The 18,577-nt window shown below is 38.0% G+C and overlaps 2 protein-coding genes across 2 annotated transcripts; one reads left to right on the top strand and one right to left on the bottom strand.

The window, feature by feature from the left end:
* Nucleotides 1-2,090: 2,090 nt before the first annotated feature.
* Nucleotides 2,091-3,035, top strand: LOC309401437 (olfactory receptor 14A16-like; the record flags this gene model as incomplete). Its single annotated transcript, XM_081970503.1, has 1 exon — nucleotides 2,091-3,035. One exon carries the CDS (start codon nucleotides 2,091-2,093, stop codon nucleotides 3,033-3,035), a length of 945 nt encoding a protein of 314 aa, XP_081826629.1.
* A 12,931-nt stretch (nucleotides 3,036-15,966) lies between these two features.
* Nucleotides 15,967-16,884, bottom strand: LOC309401436 (olfactory receptor 14A16-like; the record flags this gene model as incomplete). Its single annotated transcript, XM_081970502.1, has 1 exon — nucleotides 15,967-16,884. The coding sequence occupies one exon, from the start codon at nucleotides 16,882-16,884 to the stop codon at nucleotides 15,967-15,969; it is 918 nt and encodes a 305-aa protein (XP_081826628.1).
* Between the last annotated feature and the right edge of the window lie 1,693 nt (nucleotides 16,885-18,577).

Below are 18,577 nucleotides of genomic sequence, written 5' to 3'. Positions count from 1 at the left end.
GCCACTTAACCTTAATTAAAACTTAAGTTTCAATTAATACAAAAGGCTGTGGTACAGGAAAAGAATGAATACAGAAAATACATTTATGTTATGTTGTTGTTTTTTTGAAGAATCCCCAACAAATATTACTGTTTTAGAATCAATACAAGCTTCATTCAAAAACCCAAGAATTTTCCAAATTAATTCATAATATATATGTGTTTCCAAGGAAATGTGGTAAGATAAAATAATTCTAATTTTGTGAACGGTTTTGTAATTTAGTAGCTATAAATCTTGATAGCTCCAAGAGTTATGGAAAAAACACTTCATTATTCCATAATATCTTCTTTGCTTTTTTAAATAGTGATACTTTATAAGTTTTTCCAGTTTCTTTTGAGCTACTCTAATCTTAGCATATATAGCTACATTTATAAATAACATTTGTTTTCTTCATTTGCTAGAATTATCTTTCTCTGCATAATCTCATTTGGGGTTGTTTTCAGGATGTTTTTTTTAAAAAATTGACATTTTTCTAGCATTTTTTGGTAAATGTCCTTGTGATGTAAATGTTAAGCTTTCTGTTTCCTACTTCGTGTATCTAATCTGAAGCCACTGCAAGTCATTTTCTTATTCTTCTTTCCTTTCATTTCATTTCAGGTAGTATTCATACAGAGGTTCATCTGTCTATGTAACACTTAATTTGCTATTGTAACCATTCAGTTTTACATGCCACCTTTGATTCCGTATCATTCAAAATATTTTCCTTTCAGATATTTTTTAGCCATGTCTCTTTCTTGCTGTTATGGAATCGCATAGATCTCTGATTTCATCTTCTACAGCCTGCTTCAGTTGCAACAAACCACATCCACCAATTTTACTTGGTAAATACAAACAATCTTTATTGCTTTTGGAGTGTAGTTCATGATCTATTATCATAGGTTTTGGTCTTACATTGTAAAGCATCTAGTTCCATCTTTTTCCAGTGAACAATATCTGCCATGCAATGTATTAGAATAGTTTGAGTATTGACATTCATTATATAAGCCACTAGCTATTATTATTATTTTTTAAATTGAATGCATATTATTTATTTACTGATTGTTTCACTTTCACGTGGTTATACAAATATTGTTTGTTTCTAAAATGCCCAAACACTAAAAACCTGTGTCTATTTTCAATGCTTTGTTTTTATAGCCATCCCATGATTCAATTTATTCAGTTATAATTAGATGAAGGACACTTTATTAATTACTAAATTAATTATTTCCAATATTACAAATGAATATGCACTAAATTCTTCCTTGAATTATCAGTTGCATTTTTTTAAAAAAAATATGGGTTTATGAAATAAGATCTAGGAAGAAATTACCCCATTCACTTAAAAGTATATCCACTCACTTGAAATAGGCACAAAGCTTAGTTACTCTCATTTTTTAAAGGCAGATACATTCAAATTATGCATGAATGTATGCATAATTAATGGTATGATTTTGTACTATTAGTGAGAAACAAAACTGTGGACAAATGAAAAAAGATAGAAAAGACTGAAAGAGACTGAAACATGTTTCCTTTTTGTTCAATCTATTCTGTAAATCCTCAGTTTTAGTTACTGTTCACTTTCAATAGAGGGAGGAGAACTTACAAAAGCAATAAGAACAATAACAATAATATTAATGGAACACTTTGTAAAAAATCAAAATCAATATAGTAAGCTACAACATTGCTCTTAATTTTTCAAACTGTTTGACATTCCATTAGTGATCATTATTATTCTGAAACTTATTTTATTTTGCTACTCTGTTTTCATACCCTGATGTTCCAAAGTAATAGTTTGACTTTTCCATGTGGAATCAGAAAAAAACGATCCTTTATTCTGTACTGTGCATCAAATATTTTGATTTTGCTTTCGTGAAAATAACACTACAATGCAATCCAAAAGATATAATAATTTACTTCTACCATTGCAAAGACAATCTGTTATTCTAAATTCCCATCATTATCTCTTTCATAGGGAGTATGCTGAAATTTAGTAATTTAGATGATTTGATATTATCTACTAACTATATTCCTTTCTTTTTCTCAGAATTTCTCATATAAATGAAAAACATGAAATGGCCAATGAATCTACTCCAATAGAATTCCTTCTGATGGGATTTTCTGATAACTATGATGTACAGATTATGTATTTTGTGATGTTTCTCTTCATGTACTTAATAGCCATAATGGGGAATGTCCTCCTAGTTATTACTGTGGCCCTAAATTGCTCCCTTCATACCCCAATGTACTTCTTTCTAGTCAACTTGTCATTTTCAGACATTTGCTTCATCTCAACCACCATTCCAAAATCCATGCTCACTTTCTTGACAGATAACAGAGTGATTGCCTTTACTGGATGTGCCACCCAAGTCTTTTCGATTTTCACTTTTGCAGGTTCTGAAATTGCTTTGCTCACCATCATGGCTTATGATCGTTATGTGGCCATTTGCCATCCACTGCAATATAACCTTATCCTGAACTGGGATGCTTGTATGCAAATAGCAGCTTCATCCTGGATCACCTGTATGACTCATGCTTTGCTAGAAACTGTAATTGTATTTCAGTGGGAATACTGCAGGTCACGTAGGATTGAACAATTGTTCTGTGATATCCCTCAATTACAGAAGATTTCTTGCTCTGATACAAGACCTAGTCAAACACTGATTTTTGTGACAGCAATCATCGTTAGTTTAGTGTGTTGTGGTATTATTTGTGTTTCTTATGGTTACATCTTCTCAGCTGTGCTAAAGATTCAGTCAATACAAGGCAGACACAAAGCCTTTTCTACCTGCACTCCCCATCTGATTGTCTTCTTTTTGTTTCTCAGCACTGCTTTATTTTCTTACATGACACCAAAAAGCCATTCATCTCATAGTGTAGAATTGCTTTCTGCTGTTTTTTACACAGTTTTGCCACCATTACTTAATCCTATCATTTATAGCTTCAGGAATAAGAACATGAAAAAAGCCATGTTAAAAACAGCAATGAAATTATTTTCACTTTTTAAAAAAGAGAATTAATGTACTATTTAAAATACATTTTGCAGTATATCTACCAATTTAAATGTCTTGTGAAATGTTTCCAATGATTTCCATTCTTCAATTACAAGTTCTTTCTCACTAATATTTCAGAATGTTCTTTGAGCTCTTTACACAGAGAAATGCATGTATTGATTATATTTACAGGAGGCTTTTCCCCCCTTTGGAAAATTTGCTTCTGATCACATAATTGACATTTCTATTCTTAATTGTTATGGATATTTGTATGTAACTTACTGTTTTCAGTTCTTTGTACTCACTTTTTTAAAATTAGTGAATAGCCAAATATATTTGGTTATGAATGACAAACTTTACATAAAAAGGTTGGTTGTCTGGCTGTTGGCTTGAACAATCAGTGCATGGTCTATGGATTGTTAAAGATATATCCATTATATAGGTGATATTTGAAAATATTACTATTTTTATTTATACACTCATTTTTTATTTGGAAACATTTCACTTCCTTACTCAAACAACTTGTTTTTGCTAAGAAAATTAAAAACTCAGAATTGCAATAAATTGAAAAAAAATTACTAATAAATTTGTTGTTTGTGAGGGGATAAATACTAGGTACTTAAACCTGTTCTTCTCCAGTCTTACACTTTATCTATAACCGTGCTTCCAAAGAGGAGGAGGAGGGGAGCATTGCTACAAACTATAATATATTTCAATCATATTGGGCACTATTTCAATGGTCACACAGGATTGAGCAATTTTTTTTTCAGTTACAGAATATTTCCTGCAACAGTACAAAACTGAACTTTCTCTGATCTAATGTTGGTCTTATGGAACATTCTGTACCCCGCCACAGGGTGATGTCTGCCCCCAACCTTCTATCCTTTACAAGGGCCTGAGGACATGGCTATGCTTGTTGACCTGAAGATCTAAGGGCAGAAGGCCATATCAGAGATGTCTTCTGCATTAATTAACTCCCTCTTGTACTTTCTCCCAACCTTTTGTTTATTTGTACTATTAAAATTTCATTGTTTATTTTTATCACTTCATTGCTTTACTATTGCTATGTTTACATTTTATTATTTTTTCCATTTTAGTGCTATAAGCACTAAACACAGATTGAGGTGGACAACAAATAAATTTGGCAAATAACAAATAAATAAATTTATAACTTCTAGATATGAAAAATGCTTGTATTTCTTGTGACTTACTTAGAATGATTTCACATGTCCTACTGTATCTTCCTCTCATGTCTTCAATAATATTTTCAGTAATATTCCAGGCTTTTACAAGGAACATTACTATGTAAGTGCACTGGTGTTCAGCAAGTTATGAATTTGCTTTTTCAAGTGACAACTGGGCTTTCTTTGTTTTTTTCTTAAAGAAATTTCACTTCTCATCCAAGCAGTTTCTTCAGTTCAGAACTGAAAACGCTTCTATGATAAGAAGTGAAATGTCTTCAAGGAAAAACAAGGAAAGTCCAGTTGCCTTTTGAAAAAAACACTTTTGGAACAACTATGACCTGGATGATTGAAAAGTTCCATAGACAGGAAAAATTTCTAGGAAGTGACCCGTTTCTATCCTTCTTCTTCCCCCATCTCATTGAACTATTTGTGTTTTAAATTTTACTAGTCACAGTATTAAAATTGTTGCCTAATGCTTTTAGTATCCTAAAGTGATGCACGTTATCATTACTTTCTTTATTTGTCTTTCATATAAATTTGCATATCATATAGCTGAATTATTTGCTTAATCTTTTCATATTCCAGAAACTTTTGAACTAGAGACTATGTCCATTCTGCTGGTTATATTTGAATTTATTTTTATGTATGTATATTTATCTTGTCTGTACCATAAATAGCTCAATGCAATATATTTCAATATCACTACCTTTTCTTTTTAGCAACACAAAGAAATCTCTTCAATTTATTTATGTTCTGGAGCCTTCTACTCAGGTTTCAAGCTCAAGTTTCTGCATTTGAATCTGCTTATCAATGACCTCTGTAAATCTGATAATGTGTTAATACTAATTGTCTTAATCATTTGTTAATTTTCAATGCTATTGATCATGGTTTCCTTCTGGACTGTTTGGGGGGATTGGAACTGAGGGGCAATGTGCTATGGTACTTCCACCAGTTTCAATTGAGGTTGATAGAAAATGGAGAAATGTAACCCAAGGACTCTTCTTTATGAAGTTATTCAGATACTTTTTCTTCTCTGTTTAACATCTATAAAAAACCTGGTTAGCAAAATCTAACATTAACCCGATAATATTCAGTTATATATCTCCACTATGAGTTAACTAAATGATGCCACTAAAGTGCTTTCTCAGTGAATGAAAATTGGAACGGTCTGAATTGGGATAGTGTTAGATGTTAACTCTGTCTGCTGTGGTTTCCAACAAGGTCCTCTGTTCAGGCGGGAACAGATTGAATCCCATTGTTAAGAGGTCTGACCGCTCCCTATAAAAGGGCTGCTGTCAGACCAAACAGTTGCTGGATTGTACAGACTTGTTCCACTACAATAAAGAGCTGTTGTTACATTAAGCCTGTGTCTGCCTTCTCATTACCTGATCTAACACTGGCGATGAAGGTGGGATTGAGAGGCAGATAGGTGACGAACGAACAATGAGACATCCAGCAAGTAGATCCAGCCCGGAGTTTGGTGCGGCAATCAAGCTACCATTTTGAGTGGCAAATTCGAATTGCCTCAGCCAAGAATGGCCATGCATGCCCCGCCAACTCCGTATGACCTGGTGGCTGAACACTGGGAATCGTATATGTTACGATTCAAATGCTTCCTTGAGGAAAACGACCTCATGGGCATCCCTGACACCCCAAAAAAGAACCTTTTTCTGTGGTTCTGTGGCAGAGATGTTTTTGAAACTGCAAAAGACTTATCAGAGCCAACTCTGCTCCAAGCGGTTCCTTGGGTGGTGTTGCAACAGACCCTGAAGACCCACTATGCCTCCAAGCCATTGAGGCACGTTTGCCACCACGAATTCAACAAGAGAAATCAGAAGGAAGGCGAATCCATCAATCAATACGTAGCGGCACTGCGGAAGGCGGTGACTTATTGTGAGTTCCATGACCTGGACAACTTAACATTAGACCGCATAATCTGTGGCGTGCGGGACATTAATCTGCAGAGACGTTTGCTTGCCAAATCAAACATGTCTCTGCAGATCGCGATGAGGCCAGAGTGTCCGAATCCACTGACAAGTCCGCGGAAGCCTTGCAGCGTCAACATAACATGCCACAAACTGCACAGAAGCAAACGCGCGTCCATCACAAGGCTGCAGAACAAGAACCCTCTGACAGTGAAGAAGATGACAGCTACCACATGAGCAGTAGCTGCACAAAGCTGGCACGAAAATTCAACTCACGAATGCTGCACTACGCAACTGCGGAGGGGACCATGCCCAGTTTACTTGCAAGATCTAAGATGCAACCTGTAGGCATTGCGAACAAAAGGGGCACATTGCCAAAGTGTGCCGGAGCGAATTCCCTGCCACCACATGGCAGCCTAAAGACACTCCTAACCTCCAACAGAAGCCCACCCCAGGGGCCTGGCACAAATCGCAAGGGCACCCAGAGAGAGAAACAAAGGTTACCTATCACACTGTAATAGGACAAGTCCGCACTAGGCAGCCAAAAATACTGAAGGTCACTGTCCTCATAGAGGGCGCTCCCTGTGAGCTTGAAATAAACACTGGATCATCCTTAATGATCATGTCTTGGTCAACCCTGAAGCAAACCATTCCTGGTTTGAAGAAACGGCAACTTTGCACTCTAGACATCAGCCTGCGAGACTATCAGGGGAATCAATTCCCCATCGTCAGCCAGGGCACCTTCCGTGTAAGGTTCAAGGAATTCCACGTCAGACTTCCCGTGACCGTGGCCAGGGACAGCCTGCAGAGCCTCCTGGAGCTTGATTGGTTCCAAGACCTGGGGTTGGAGGTTGACCAGAATCAACTCCGTGAAGGAAGACGGTGCAGAGGCCATCTTTAAGGAGTTTGAGGATGTCTTTGACCCTGGTCTCGGTAAGTATGTGGGGACACCAATCTCTTTCAGCTTGGACCCCAACATAGTGCCTATCAGGCTGAAGCCCAGGAGAGTGTCTTTCCCTCTCCGCCCAAAAATTGATAGGGAAATTGACAAGCTCGTGAGCAGGGAATCCTGGAACCAATCAACCATGCTCGCTAGGAGACTCCTATTGTGACCCCGGTCAAATCTGATGGGTCAGTCCACATCTGCGCAAACTATAAATGCACAATTAACAATGCGCTACAACAAAGTGCATACCCTGTATCCATTGTACAGCATTTATTACATTAGACCCAGGAAAAATCTTTGCTAAATTGTACATGGCGCAGGCATACCAACAGTTGCCTGTAGATGGCGCTACAGCGTAGGCTCAAACCATTGTGACACACAGGGGTGCATTCAAATGCCACCGCCTGCAATTTGGAGATAGTATTGCCCCTGGTCTGTTCCAAACCATCATGGAATGACTTTTGCAGGGGATACCAGGAGTCATCCCCTATTTTGACGACATCTTGGTATCGACTGCAAACGAGGCAAAACTTTTAAAAAGAGTTCGAATGGTTTTGGCTAGAACTAGAGAAAAGGGCCTCCGGCTTTGTCACTGCATTTATTTGGTTTGCCAGCTGGGCCCACATTCTGAGTTATATGGCAGAATGAACTGTTTCTTCATTCAGCAATGATTTATTGCGCCTGTCACACATTCCATACCTTCACTTTACTTTTTCCTTTGTTCATCTGCTAAGGCAGACAGGAACTCTCTGCCAAGATGTAATCATTTAGTTAGTAAGTTTGTATTTTTACTTTCTTTACAATAAAATGTTTTTCTTAGAATATACCTCGGATTTATTTTGCTTATTTCAAAAGTATGCTTCAAGGATATGCCAAGATCCATACCTCTTTAATTTTCAGGGTGGAATTCATACCGTAACAAATGGTAGCAAGACGATGGTTAATTTATGGCTTTTCCTTGCTTGTTATTTTTGAAGATAAGCGCTTAGGCCAATTAAGACAGAATGATTTATCTAGCGACTGAGGAACAATGATTTAAATTGCTTCTAAGATGCCAAAGAAAAAAAAGAAATTAAGAGAACTTTTCTGTTACCTACAGAAAGGAATTGTTCACAGAGATGCATGAGCCTGAACCTGAATTTCATGAACTTTATTCTTTCTCCAATCATCCTTGTAAGGTCATGGGAAAAGGAACTGTTTATGTTGAAGAGCTCAATGATTCATTCCTGATGTTTATTACATACCTACAGCAACTAGTAATTTGCTTAGTCAAAGTCACTTGTCTAGAGTGTTAAAGTTCCAGGTTCACCACCTCGAAAAAGCAAGCTACATAGTTAAAAATGGAGATATTGTTGCTGAAACCATGCTAATTGGTGGTGTTTATTACATAAAACCAAAGCCTAAACCGCAAACACAGGCAAGTATACAAACTCCAAAAAAGGAGAACACAGGCCCAGAGAGAGAAGTTCCAGTGAGAGATACTGTAGCTACTCCAAAGGCTCCTAAAGCCAACAAACAGAAAATAAGGAAACATGTTGCTCAGAGCAAGCCTGAGGTTCCTCACAAAACTGTTAATGTTGAAAATTCAATAACTGGTAAACCTTTTCATTCCAGGTGTATCCACAAGTGGCATAGAAGATTGGGGCATGCCAGTTTCCGTGTCCTTAGGGAAATGCCGGAGTTCGCAAAAGATTTGGATCTAAGGGGGTGTAAGGTATTTTTGGATTGTGCTGTCTGCAAGAAGGCCAAATCCAAAGCAGCAGCCATTCCCAAACACGCTACATGCCTGTCAACATGCATTTTTGATTTGGTACACACTGACATAGTGTGTACCAAACACTTGGTGGTAAAAATATTTTCTAACAATTGTTGATAAGTACTCTAGATATGGATTTGTATATCCTATGAAAGAGAAGTCTGAGACCTTTCAGATCTTTAAAGACTTTGCAGCACTTGTTTCTACCCAACACCAAGTTCACATTGCCAGAATCCAGAGTGACCGTGGTGCCAAATTCATGTCTCAGCGTTTCCAGGACTGGATGCGTAAGAATGGAATTCTTCATCAAACATCCATTCCTACACACTGTCTCATAACGGAGCCGTAGAAAGAAGACAAGGGGTTCTACAAACCATGATGTGTTGTCTCCTAGAAGATGCCAATCTCAGTAACCCATACTGGGGTGAAGCTATCAAATATGCAAATTACATCGTCAACCATACTTGGAGCAGTGTAATAAATCAGACTCCTTTCTTCATGATGTATGGCTACAAACCCGATCTCAAGAACCTCCATATTTTTGGTTCATATGCTATGGTGAACATTCCCTTAGCTCAAAGAAGAAAAGAAGATCCAGCAGCAAAGAGAATGAAATTTATGGGTATTGATGATAATTCAAATTGGAACAAATTTATTGACTCTAAACATATAATTGTAATTTCCCAATTGGCTAATTTTCAGGAAGATGCTGACTGGTCCAGGATTCCTTCCAATGATCCTGGAGTTTATTTTCCTAGAGATGATGTTGTAGATGCCATGCAACCTGATGACCAAGATTCATAGGCAGATATTTCAGCTACTAGTTCTTCTCAACCTGATGTTCCGTCTTCGTGAGCCGTGGATGCTGATGCTAGCGACGAATGTGAGGATGAGGACGAAGCAGAAGAATGGACTGTTGTTCTGAGACGTTCCAAGAGGATCACAAAGGGAATCCCTCCACAGTGATATTTGTGGCAACTGACAAAAACACCCTTGCCTTTGATTTGCAGTTACATTTCCTCCTGATACGTTCATACAAATCAAGCATCTTCCTGATTCAGAGCAAGAGAAGTGGTATGAGGCAATGGAGGATGAAATGGACAGTTTAAAGAAACTTAATGTATTTACACCTGCAAAACCTCCAGCAAACAAAAAAGTCATTGGCACTCGATGGGTCTACAGAATTAAAAAGAAACCAAATGGTGAGTCATTACACAAGGCCAGACTTGCAGCTCAGGGTTTCACTCAATGTTATCCTGAAGACTACACAAACACTTACTCACCAACAGTCAGAACTGAGAGTGTAAAAATTGCTTTAGCCGCTGCAACTATTCTTGATTTAGAAGTTTTCCAGTTCGATGTGGACACAGCTAATCTACATGCTGACCTAAATGAACAGATCTACGTGAGAGGCCCTCCAGGATTCCAACAGCAAGAAGGGGATGCCTGGTTTCTAAACAAAAGTCTTTATAGTTTGAAACAGTCAGGTTTAATGTGATACTTATGTCTTACTGACAAACTAAATTCAATGGGCTTTATTAAGTCCGAAACTTAATACGTATTGACAAAAGATCCAACAATGCATATGAGATAATTGTGTTCGCAAAAGAGTGTGTGTTTACAAAAGATCCAACAATGCATATGAGATAATTCTTGTTTATGTTGATGATATTATTTATATTGGTCCAAATAAGGAAATGAGTGAGATTTTTGCCAAATCTTTGCAGATATACTTCACACTGAAATCTTTAGGTCATATTAGCACTTATTAGCACTTATTTAGGTGTTCAGATTGACATATTAGCACTTATTAGCATTTACTTAGGTGTTCAGATTGACAAAACACAGAAGGGGTTTAGTCTTTCACAAGAGGAGAAAATTGACCACATTCTACATCATTGCAATATGAAGGATGCTAACACAACAAAGACACCCATGCAAACAGATTTTCACAACTTGACACATGAATCAAGTCCTGAGTTCAAGGATCAAACACTTTATCGTTCAGTCATTGGGTCACTGTTGTACATTAGTAGTTGGACCAGACCCAACATTGCACTTAATGTTAATCTCTTATCACAACACGTAGGTAAGGCAAAACAGTTTCATTGGACATGCGTTAAGAAGTTATTGAAATACCTGAAACACAATAAACATTTGAAGTTATTGTTAGAACCAACACATACTGATTATGCAGAAGTATGTTGTTATGCAGATTCTGATTGGGCAAGTGATAAGAAATCACGTAAAAGTACTTCAGGTTATATTATCCTAAATGGATGTCCTGTTTACTGGCAAGTGAGAAAACAGAATTTTGTTTGTTGTTCCTCTACTAAAGCTGAATATGCTTGTGTTTCAGATGCTTGTAATTCTCTAACGTGGTTTGATGCTTTGATCACAGATATCTGGACACGTCCAAATCAACCAATCACCGTGATGGAAGATAATGAATCGGTGGTTTATATTTCTGAGTCACATTTCACCGGTTCTAGGTCCAGACACATTGACATCCGTTATCAAAACATAAAGCAATTAGTTAAACAAGGTTTTGTTAAATTGCAATATGTATCTACACATGATCAAATTGCTGACATGCTCAACAAACCGCTTCCAGCAGCTCAACACGATTATCTGCAAACGAAGATGTGCCTTATTTGATGATTTCATAATATCCACTCAACTGGCAAAAGAAGGGGTGTCACTGCATTTATTTGGTTTGCCTGCTGTGCCCACATTCTGAGTTATATGGCAGAATGAACTGTTTCTTATCAGCAATGATTTACTGCACATGTCACACATTCCATACCTTCACTTTACTTTTTCCTTTGTTCATCTGCTAAGGCAGACAGGAACTCTCTGCCAAGATGTAATCATTTAGTTTGTAGGTTTGTATTTTTACTTTCTTTACAATAAAATGTTTTTCTTAGAATATACCTCGGATTTATTTTGCTTATTTCAAAAGAATGCTTCAAGGATATGCCAAGATCCATACCTCATACCTCATACCACAGGGCGGAATTCACACCCTGACAGGGCTTAAAAAAGAAAAATGCAAAATTAACGTACCAAGGGTTGAGTTCCTAGGGTACATGATCGATGGGTCTGGGATTCACCCGACATCACAAAAGATAAAAGTTATCCACTAAGCCCCCACACCCCGCATGCAAACTGAGCTGCAGGCATTCCTTGGGCTTCTTAATTTCTACATTGTCTTTCTTAAACAGAAAGCCACCATTGCTGAACTGCTCCATCGTCTTCTGGCCAAGAACGCCAAGTGGTCCTGGGGCTGAGCCGAGGCTGCCGCATATGCCGTGGTAAAGCGACTGCTGACAGCTGATTCCCTACTAGTCCAGTACAGCCAGACCCTACCACTGGTGTTAACCTGTGATGCATCGCGCTTCAGCATGGGTGCCATCCTCAGCCACCGCATGCCCAATGGCACAGAAGCCCCTATTGCTTTTTACTCGTGAACCTTGTCTTCAGTGGAAAGAAACTACAGCCAGATGGATGCAAGGCTCTGGCTGCAGTAGTAGGTGTCAAAAGGTTCCACGAGTACCTTTACGGCCAGGACTTCGAACTTGTGACTGACCACAAGCTGTTGATGGGACTACTGGCTGGGGACCGACCTACCCCAGTTTCGCTATCCCCTTGCATGACCAGGTGGACTATTTTCCTGGCTGCATACTCCTACAAACTGATCCATCTCCAGAGCTCTACTCTGGGACATGCAGATGCCTTGAGCCATTGCCCCCTTTCAGAACTATTGGCTGACCCTACTCCCGAGACACCAGTCTTACTTATTGACTGCTTTGACACTGAACCTATCTTGTCCAATGACATTGGCCGGGTTTCGGCAAAGGACCCCACCATCAAGCAAATCTTGAACTGGGTATGGAGGAGCCTGCTGGGGATGTTGGGGCAGATTGTAAATTGTATGTTGCAAAACGAAATGAATTGTATGTTGCAAAACGAAATGAATTGTCTATAATTAATGGCTGTCTGCTGTGGGGGGGCCTAATGGTTATTCCAAACAAACTGCAAAATTCAGTATTGGAGGCTTTACATGTGGGGCATCCTGGCATTGTAAGGATGATGTCTTTGGCTAGGAGCTATGTCTGGTGGCCTAACATGGACAGGGAGATAGAAGAATGGGTGGCTACCTGCACACTGTGCCAGGAGTCCAGACCAGCTCCCCCAGAGACACCCGCTAAGGAGTAGGAGCGTCCTCAAGCACCTTGGTTTGGGGTTCATGGCCAAACTTTCCTTGTAGTTGCCACACATACTCGAAGTTGTTAGAGGTAGTCCTGATGACTTCCACCACTGCAGAGGTGGTCACCAAGGTGCTACAGAGACTTTTCTCCATGCATGGCCTGACCGACATCTTGGTCTCTGAAAATGGGCCCCAATTCACAGTCATGCAATTCGAGACCTACTTAGCAAATCAGGGCATCAGGCATGCCCTGGTCGCTACATTCCATCTGACTTCCAATGGTCAGGCAGAGAATGGTGCGATCTGCAAAAGAGGCCCTCGCTAGGATGGGCCCAGGAGATTGGCAAACACGGGTTGATCACTATTTGTTAATCCAACACATCACGCCAAGTGCCACTACCGGTACAAGCCCTCCGGGCTTCTCATGGGTCGCCGGCTAAGGTCCCAATTAAATCGGCTACACCCAAATTACTCTGCCACATCTCCCCCTGACTCCACAAGCAAAATTCAAAACTTTAGCATAGGGCACTCAGTATATGCCCACAACTATGCTGGTGGGACTCTGTGGATCCCTGCCACAATGATAGGCATAACCAGGCCTCACTCTTATCTGTTAGAGCTAGAGGATGGTAGAAATTGGAGGAAGCATGTTGGTCAACTCTGTGGTCGCCTCTCCCATTCCAATCTCAGATCACCAGATGCAACTCCTGAACAAATCAGCCAAGGCCCTACCCAAAAGGAGCAAGCGCTCACTCCTTCTATAGCCATCTCAAACCTGAGGGTAGCGGGGAATTATCTGAATTTGTTGCAGGCACACAGTGAGCTCCAAATGGGCAGATCCTAGAAGCTCCAGCCGTGGCCTGGGAAAAGTTCCAGTAGGTTCCACCAAGCGGAGCTGGAGAGCAGACAGCCCCATCCGACCTGCCCAAAGAACCAATTCCAAATGAACTGCGCAGGTCTGGTAGGACTAAACAAACTTACAAGCCTACCTGCTTGATTACGTCACTAATAGAAACATCCTAACTAAGAGGGGAGGGGTGTTAGATATTAACTCTGTCTGCTGTGGTTTCCAACAAGGTCCTCTGTTCAGGCGGGAACAGAGATTGAATCCCATTGGTTAAGAGCTCTGACAGCTCCTTATAAAAGGGCTGCTGTCAGACCAAACAGTTGCTGGATTGTACAGACTTGTTCCACTACAATAAAGAGCTGTTGTTACATTAAGCCTGTGTCTGCCTTCTCATTACCCGATCTAACAGATAGCATCAACTGAATTGCACTGCTTTTTAGTGTTTCCTGAATCCAATGGTTTGCTATTTGTGTTCTTTTTGGGGTGGTGCCTCACCAAAAACTATGTGATCTTGAAAGAGAGAAAAGCAAGCAGCTTCTAGTCCTCAAATACTTTCAGCATTAAACAACCCAATTAAAGTCAAATAATTGTAGTGGCTATTATTATAACCAACTGCAGAATACAAAGTTGCTTGTAACATATAAGAAATACATGAAAGTTCAGAAGTACTATTTGGATTCCATTTCCATTATCTGTTTCCCAGTGTTTAATCATAGCATAGGATTCAGCACTAATTGAAACAAATCAAAATAACCAGAACAATTTATTTCCTGCCTCCTAGAACTCTTTATTGTCTTTGAAATAAAAAAGAATCTAGTTTTATTTCAATTCTCTAAGATCTTAGTCACCACTTTAAAAAACACGTTCAAATTGTGATCCACCTTCATCAAGTGCACTCTGTGATAAATACATTAGTTTCTACAACAGCCACATATGCAAGAGATTACAAATTGAAAATGAGTTTTCACTCATTTACACAAGTTTTAATAACCACATTCCAAAAAATTAGATACAATTTGTCAAAAAAGAAGAGAAGGAGTGTTATTACTGGACACAATAAGCATAAAAGTGAATTCTCAGTTGTGTTAATTTAACTTGGATGGGGATTTCTGTCACTTACAATCTAAAAGCATGACCCAATTCTTCGACTGGTATAATTCCTCCTAATAACAAGAATCTCTCACAGAATGTAGAGCCATGTTGTTTAAACTGTTATTTACATAGCCCAGATAATTTCCAAGACCATCATTTAAAATTGCATAATATTCTCTTGATTTTGAACAATGAGTACACCCATCCTATGTGAGACATACCGCACTCTGTTGTTTTAGACTTATAGAAGAATATACTACATAGAACTGTTCTTAAAATCTGGAATGCAGACACAAAGGTCAGTCTGATAAGAATCTTTGTATCACCTTCAAGTTCAAGGAACTGGGAAAATATTATTATAACTGGAATAAATCATAACCTTTTTTCAAAATATGATTCAATAATTTTGGCTTCATTTAGATATAGATGCCTGGTGAATTGATCAAAAGGACAGTCTGTTACTTTTCCACCTAGGGCCATTCAAACATACAATTAAGTTAATCAGGTTCTTACCACCTGAAATATTTTTTTTTCTAAATGACATAGAATATCAAAACATCCATAAAGGTAGTTTCAGTACTTTTTATTACATTTATTTTGCTCATGAACCATCTTGATATTCCCTCTCCTCCTGAAATGCAGAAACCTGATTCAGGCTTAAAATATATTTGGAGCTCAAAGCAACAGTTGTTTTATTATTTTATGCTGGGTTACTTTCATGTGTATAGGATAATATCTATGAAGCAGGCTTCCAAACATCTTTTCTACCTCCTCTTCCATTCCAAGAGACAACTGGTATAGATTGTTCCATTCTGTATAAATTCCAAGAGTTGGTGGTTAAAAAATAACATGAAGAACAGACTTTAAAATGAAAAATTCAAAATCCTTCAAAGATGAAAAAAATGTCAATATTTTCTTTATTTTATTTACATCTAATATGGCAAATTTAAACAAAATTTCTGCAACCAAAAGTGTTTGAAGAAAATACAAGTTCTAATTTATTTTTTAAGCATTTTCCACACAGCCTTTTGGATGTCCTTATTCCTGAAGCTATAAATGAGAGGATTGAGGAGTGGAGGCAAAACTATGTAGAGAACAGCAGAGAGTAAGTCCAAAGTACGGGAGGAAAGACTTTGGGGCCGCATATAAGCAAACACAGCAGATATCAAAAATAAAGAAAAGACAGTCAGGTGGGGAGTACATGTAGAGAAAGCTTTATATCTGCCTTGAACTGAAGGAATTTTCAAAACAGCAGAAAAGATGTAGCCATAGGAAATAAAAATGAACCCACTACATAATGAGCCTACGATAATCCCTACAACAAAAATCAGAATTTGGCTAATTCTTGTATCAGTACAAGAAATCATTAATAGGTGCGGAACATCACAGAAAAATTGCTCAATTCTACTGAATTTGCAGAAATTTAACCTGAATGTGAGAATGGTGTGCAGCAAAGCATCGATCAAAGTGCTTATCCAGGAAGCAGCCACCATTTGTAAACAGGCACCCCAGTTCATCATTAGCATATATTGCAGAGGGTGGCAGATGGCCACATAACGATCATAAGCCATGACAGTCAGCAAGGCAAGTTCAAAACCTGCAAAGGTAAAAACTGAAAAGACCTGAGCAGCACATCCACCATAGGAGATCTGCTTGTTATTTGTCAAAGAAGCAGCCATGGCTTTAGGAACTATAGTTGAGATGAAGCAAACATCAGAGAATGACAAATTGACCAAAAAGAAATACATGGGAGCATGAAGATGGGGATTCAAAATCACAGCAACACTAAGAAGTAAATTCCCAATTAAAGCTAGTAAGTAAATGACAAGGAACATCACAAAATACATAATTTGCATATCACGATCATCAGTAAATCCCATCAGAAGGAATTCTGTCACAAGGGATTGGTTGGCCATTTATTTTCTCTGATTCCTTCTGAAGCGAAAGAGGATATCCTAGGAAATTTGTCTGTCTAGGAAATAAATAATAGGCATGGAATTATTCTTTGCAATAGTAACATATGAAAACTAATGTTATAATTATCATAATTATAGTTAAAATAAAATATATTATCTGTTTGCAAAATGTAAAAGGGAGTTCATACATTTAAAAATACAAAATAAATGATATTATTCTCCTTCTGCATTATTCAAGCCAATTTATAATAAACCCCTTTTGTGTTTCTCCTGCCTAAAAGACATTTTAAAAAATAACAATATAGTATTGAATAAAGTAAACAAGATATAGAAATCTGGCATATACTACATATTTGACTCTTCATAGATAATTTGTAAGAAGACTTAGACACTAAACATTGTAGTGCAGTCAATGGTGAATGGATCCTCACATTTTCCATGAAGCTGCATTATTTAGCAGATACAGTTAAAGATGCTTAAAGATGACCCAGAAAACTATTCATAGAAAGTAGTTGACATTAACTTTTATAAGAATATAAAGTTTACTACTAAATGTACTAACATAGCTTTATGTCTAATATTTTGTTATTTACCAGTTACCTTTGGGGTTCACAAGTCATGAAATAAAGAAAATTAATTAAGATTATTATATTTGCCATAAAACAATATGATATCCAACATATAGTATGGATAATTCCAAGAATGGAATGTAAGCAGGAAATGTTATCTTGGAGAATCAGTGAAGGTTCTGTCTTAGACCTGATACTCTTCAATATTTTCCTCAATAATTTAAAAGAGGGATAGATGGGGAACTCACCAAATTTGCAGATGATACCAAGCTGGCAGGAATAGCCAACACTTAGCCTTAAGATACAAAAGGGACTTGACAGACTTGAACATTGGGCTTGTAAACAAGTGAGGTTCTACATTTAGGCAAGAAAAACAAAATGCATAGGTATAATACAGATGATACCTGGTTCAATAGTCGTAATTGAGAGGGATCTTGGAGTCCTAGTTGACAATCATTTAAATATGAGTCAGCAATGTGCTGCAACTGCTAAAAAAGCCAACACAGTTCTAGGCTGCATTAACAGGGGGATACAATCAAGATCAGGTGAAATGTTAATATCACTTTATAATGTCCACACTTAGAATTTTGCATCCAGTTTTGGTCACAATAATGCAAAAAAATATGTTGAGACTCTAGAAAGAGGGCAGAGAAGAGCAACAAAGATGATTAAGGGACTGGAGGCTAAAACTTATAAAGAAGAGTTGCTGGAATTGGGTATGTCTAGTTTAATTAAAAGAAGGACTACATGATAGTAGTGTTCCAATATCTAAGGTTGCCACAAAGAACAGGGAGTCAACCTATTCTCCAAAGCATCTGAGGACAGGACAAGAAACAATGGGTGCAAACTAATCAAGGAGAGAACCAACCTAGAACTAAGGAGAAATTAATTAGAGGAATGAATCAATGGAACAACTTGCCACGAAAATTTGTGAATGCTCCAACACCTTAAGATTTTTAAGAAGAGATTGGACAACTACTTGTTTGAAATGGTATATGGTTTCCTGCCTAAACAAGATGTTGGTCTAGAAAACCCCCAAGGTCCCTTCCAACTCTGTCATTCTGTTATGCTCTGTTAAGGACATAACATACATATACATATACATATACATATACATATACATA

Source organism: Natrix helvetica (assembly GCF_964273705.1).
Source record: "Natrix helvetica genome assembly, chromosome: Z".
NCBI classification, from domain to species: domain Eukaryota; kingdom Metazoa; phylum Chordata; class Lepidosauria; order Squamata; family Natricidae; genus Natrix; species Natrix helvetica.
Note: the sequence above shows the minus strand (reverse complement) of the source record. Positions and strands in the feature narration are given on the sequence as shown.